We start from the raw sequence: 5,167 nt of genomic DNA on the forward strand, positions 1-5,167 counted from the left end.
CTGGACTTACTAACGATACCTCCAGACTGTTTACCATGATAACTCTGGACTTACTAAGATACTTCTAGACTGTCTTACCATGATAACTCTGGACTTACTAAGATCCCTCCAGACTGTCTTACCATGATAACTCTGGACTTACTAAGATCCCTCCAGATTGTCTTACCATGATAACTCTGGACTTAGTGAGATACCTCTAGACTGTCTTACCAAGATTAATCCTGCTTTAGCTGCAGCCACTTGTGTCAATATCCACTCATAACAGTTTGTACTCCACAGAGCAAGACGTTCTCCAGGTCTTAACCCTAGCTCCAGGAAACTTGCTGCGAGTTGATCACTCTGGAGTGATTGGAAAACAAGTACGTTTGTAAATAGAAATAGAAATTTGAGAAATTACTTGAAAACTAAAACCAGGTGATTTAAGAAGTCCTATAAATGCGGTGGGTATATATGAAATACACAATAAATAATGAGTTAGAACACAATCATGAACTTTGTATTTGACGTTTTAACAGGTCGTAGAATAATCTAAAACATTTAAACAAGGTCGAATCTTTAATCTATTTTTATAAATCCAAAATGACACAAAACGAACAACATGGGTACTGCTCAGCTGAAAGTGAAGGAATCAAATCTATATATTTTACACGAAGTACGGATACGGTACTCTAAAGCCCCTGTAGCAAATCTGTAATGGATACGGTACTCTAACAGCCCCGGATAGCAAGTCCGTAACGGATACGGTACTCTAGCAGCCCTGGATAGCAAGTCCGTAACGAATACGGTACTTTAGTAGCCCCAGATAGCAAGTCCGTAACGAATACGGTACTCTAGCAGCCCTGGATAGCAAGTCCGTAACGAATACGGTACTTTAGTAGCCCCAGATAGCAAGTCCGTAACGAATACGGTACTCTAGCAGCCCCAGATAGCAAGTCCGTAACGAATACGGTACTCTAGCAGCCCCAGATAGCAAGTCCGTAACGAATACGGTACTCTAACAGCCCCGGATAGCAAGTCCGTAACGGATAGAGTGAATTTGACGAGCCAGAGTCGGCACACAGCAGTTAGCTACATGTGTTATGAGTGATGGCCTGCATAGTCGAGGGGGGTCAGTTTGCTCTCGTGAAGCTGCAACGATATGGAATCGTGGGTGAGTTATAAGATTGACTGTCACATCCAAATATTCGATTACACCAGCATGGTGGTGGACTAGTTGTCTTCTCTCTAATCTAACAGTTAAACGTCTTGCAGAAGCAGTCCTTCTGGAGGTTTACCTTAAAACCCAAAAAACAAAGAAGCCGTGTCCAACTGTTTGAGACAAGGGTAGGTGTACCCTGTATAACGGAACGTGCTGGTCCTACAGGGTGTTATATTGTTAATAGATTGGTAGGATAGGTACATCCTGTATAACGGAACGTAATGGTCCTACAGGGTGTTGTATTGTTAATAGATTGGTAGGATAGGTACATCCTGTATAACGGAACGTAATGGTCCTACAGGGTGTTGTATTGTTAATATATTGGTAGGATAGGTACAGCCTGTATAACGGAACGTACTGGTCCAACAGGGTGTTGTATTGTTAATAGATTGGTAGGATAGGTACAGCCTGTATAACGGAACGTACTGGTCCTACAGGGTGTTGTATTGTTAGTAGATTGGTAGGATAGGTACAGCCTGTATAACGGAACGTACTGGTCCTACAGAGTGTTGTATCTTATTGTTAATAGATTGGTAGGATTGGTACGTCCTGTATAAAGGAACGTACTGGTCCTACAGGGTGTTGTATTGTTTATATATTGGGTGAAGTCAGGGATTAAACTTCATTCTTCTGAGGTTAGATTGTTTAATCGGTCTTTGTTACCGACCGCAAGGAAGGAAAATATTAGACACGTAGAAGTAGTTCCTAGTGCACGTGACAAGTATTAAGTTCGTGTCAAAGGTTACTTTCATGCCACAAATCATAGGTTAAGTACATGTCATGTTACAAGTTAGATTCATGTCACATGCCATACCAGGTTCATGTAACAGATCACAATAACAAGTTCATGTCATAGGTTACAGATTATCTTCATCTCATAGGTCATACTAGGTCCATGGTACAGGTCCAAAGTTCATGTCATAGGTTACAGGTTATCTTCATCTCATAGGTCATACTAGGTCCATGGTACAGGTCCAAAGTTCATGTCATAGGTTACAGGTTATCTTCATTTCATAGGTCATACTAGGTCCATGGTACAGGTCCAAAGTTCATGTTATAGGTTACAGGTTATCTTCATTTCATAGGTCATACTAGGTCCATGGTACAGGTCCAAAGTTCATGTCATAGGTTACAGGTTATCTTCATGTCATAGGTCATACTAGGTCCATGGTAGAGGTCCAAAGTTCATGTTATAGGTTACAGATTATATTCATGTCATAGGTCATACTAGGTCCATGGTAGAGGTCCAAAGTTCATGTCATAGGTTACAGGTTATATTCATGTCATAGGTCATACTAGGTCCATGTTACAGGTCCAAAGTTCATGTGATAGGTTACAGGTGACTTTCATGTCATAGGTCATACTAGGTCCATGTTACAGGTCCAAAGTTCATGTCATAGGTGATACTAGGTTCATGTCACAGTTCATATGTTAATGTCTTGTTACAGTTTAGGTTCATAAGTCACAAGTTCATGTCATAGGTTATATTCAGGTCACAGGCTATGATCATGTCAGATGTCAGACTATTCTTTGTGTGATTGTAATTATGAAATATGATTCTGGTAAATAATGTCGGTTATCAGGAACAATGTTTTTCCGTAAAGCGCAATACTTCTAGTGATGTAGTGTACCTCCACAGTTTTGTTTGCACCTCATGTATGACGCTTTTCGTTTTAGGCCTCTTTGTCCGATATTTGTTGCCATATGTTACGGTAAGGAGGCGCTGCTGTGTTCGTCACTTTGTATATTTGAACATAACTGTTGTTTAATCTTTGCATATAATTTATTTTACTTTTGATAGTCGTAATCATTTCTTATTTAGGAGCATTTACCAGGAAGAAAAGTGTGTGTGTGTGTGTGGGGGGGGGGTGAAATAGGAAGGGAAATGTTAAAGGTAGTATAGTGTGTGTGTGTGAGGGGGTGATGAAATAGGAAGGGAAATGTTAAAGGTAACATAGTGTGTGTGTTTGTGTGAGGGGGTGAAATAGGAAGGGAGATGTTAAAGGTAACATAGAAGTAATGTGAGGGGGTGAAATAGGAAGGGAAATGTTAAAGGTAACATAATGTGTGTGTGTGTGTGAGGGGTGAAATAGGAAGGGAAATGTTAAAGGTAACATAGTGTGTGTGTGTGTGAGGGGGTGAAATAGGAAGGGAAATGTTAAATGTAACATAGTGTGTGTGTGAGGGGGGTGAAATAGGAAGGGAAATGTTAAAGGTAGCGTAGTGTGTGTGTGTGTGTGAGGGGGTGAAATAGGAAGGGAAATGTTAAATGTAACATAGTGTGTGTGTGAGGGGGGTGAAATAGGAAGGGAAATGTTAAAGGTAACATAGAAGTAAAATACTCACCTCTTTATTAAGCTGGAAAAACGTGCGACGGATATTTTGATGGCGAAAAACAAATGCTAGTTTATCACCAACCTGGTCAGCAGCTTGGTTCACGACTTGACCAATGGTAGATCCCAAAAGTACGCTGTCCCCGCGATTATGGTTGTAGCTTATTGTAAACTTTTTCGGATAACTTGCGAGGCACCTGGAAATACAATTAATTACTAACTGCTAACCCTAAATTTGATCTGATAGACTGAAGGGAAAAGATTGAAACAACATAGAACTAATAGCTATCTGTATCACAGACTGGGCACACTAACCCCTCAGCCACTCCCAGCCCTATTTTCCTGGTTATGTATACGTTATCATAGAATACTGAAACAGTAAAAAGTTAAGAACTTTCCTTTTTTTTAGGGAAACATTCATTGAATAATCTACGTATTTTCTCCATAACGTGTGTGTGTGTGTTTTAACCTACTGTCGAGAACGAGATACGACTATCGTGTAACAAGAAGAATGAAAGTCTGATGTAGAAGTAAAGAGATTAACGCAGGTTTGGTTTATTTGAAGTTAAGCACAAAGCTACACAATGTGCTCTGCCCACCACTGGTATCGAAACCCGGATTCTAGCATTGTAAGTCCGCAGACATACCACTGTGCCACTGGAAAGGGGGGGGGCGATTAACGCAAGAAATAACACAACTTAACATACAAACACCACCATAAACCTTTATATAAAACAAATTAAACTCATTCCACCAGATGGAGCTATATCGGAAGGTGTAGTAAATCAATATGAATATTTCATTTATTCACAATTGATAAATGTAACACAGTTAAGCCACTGCTTATACACGAGTCCCTTATATATTTTTAATGTATTAAAGAAATTATATAATAACAAGTTGTTTTAAGATCGTATTGGTCCATTAGTTCCTAGTGTTCTTCATCTTAGTATGCTCATTCTCCTAAGCCTACAAAAATACTCATTAAAACGATACTAAGCCTTACGATACTAAGCCTTAACATACTATTATGGTTGTAAAGTAGTCACATTGTAAAACTACTCGTTTGATAATTTAGACTTTTTGGAAGTTCGCTTTTCTTTTTCCTCAGGTAACATCGTCCTTAATATAATAATGAATTTTGAGCCTCAGTGAATGTCACCCAGTAATGTGAAAATGAACCCCACTGAATATCACCCAGTATTGTGAAAATGGACCACGTGAATATCACCCAGTAATGTAAAAGTGGACCTCGTGAATATCACCCAGTAATGTGAAAATAGACTGAAATTCTAATGAACCCTGATACACTTCCTAGTCTTAGCAACAATACATGTGCGCTACACGTGGTATTGTGTTGAGTGATAGTTAGTACCATACGATAGCATAGCTAGTTAGTACCATACGATAGCATGGCTAGTTAGTACCATACGATAGCATAGCTAGTTAGTACCATACGATAGCATGGCTAGTTAGTACCATACGATAGCATAGCTAGTTAGTACCATAGGATAGCATAGCTAGTTAGTACCATACGATAGCATGGCTAGTTAGTACCATACGATAGCATGGCTAGTTAGGACCATACGATAGCATGGCTAGTTAGTACCATACGATAGCATAGCTAGTTAGTACC

The 5,167-nt window shown here is 39.5% G+C and overlaps 1 protein-coding gene across 1 annotated transcript in view; it reads right to left on the reverse strand.

Annotated features, from left to right (window-relative positions):
- The window catches only part of LOC106476324 (acyl-CoA synthetase family member 2, mitochondrial-like), a gene marked incomplete at its 3' end in the record, with an annotated part of 7,980 nt that overhangs the window by 1,204 nt on the left and 1,609 nt on the right, over positions 1–5,167 (reverse strand). Inside the window, exons 2-3 of the mRNA XM_013936985.2 lie at positions 3,545–3,728; positions 211–339 (exon numbers count right to left, since the gene is read on the reverse strand). Of these exons, the coding sequence (XP_013792439.2) occupies positions 211–339; positions 3,545–3,728 (313 nt within the window). The remainder of the gene's footprint in view (positions 1–210; positions 340–3,544; positions 3,729–5,167) is intronic.

This window comes from Limulus polyphemus, unplaced genomic scaffold (assembly GCF_000517525.1).
Source record: "Limulus polyphemus unplaced genomic scaffold, Limulus_polyphemus-2.1.2 Scaffold10293, whole genome shotgun sequence".
Taxonomy (NCBI): Eukaryota; Metazoa; Arthropoda; class Merostomata; order Xiphosura; family Limulidae; genus Limulus; species Limulus polyphemus.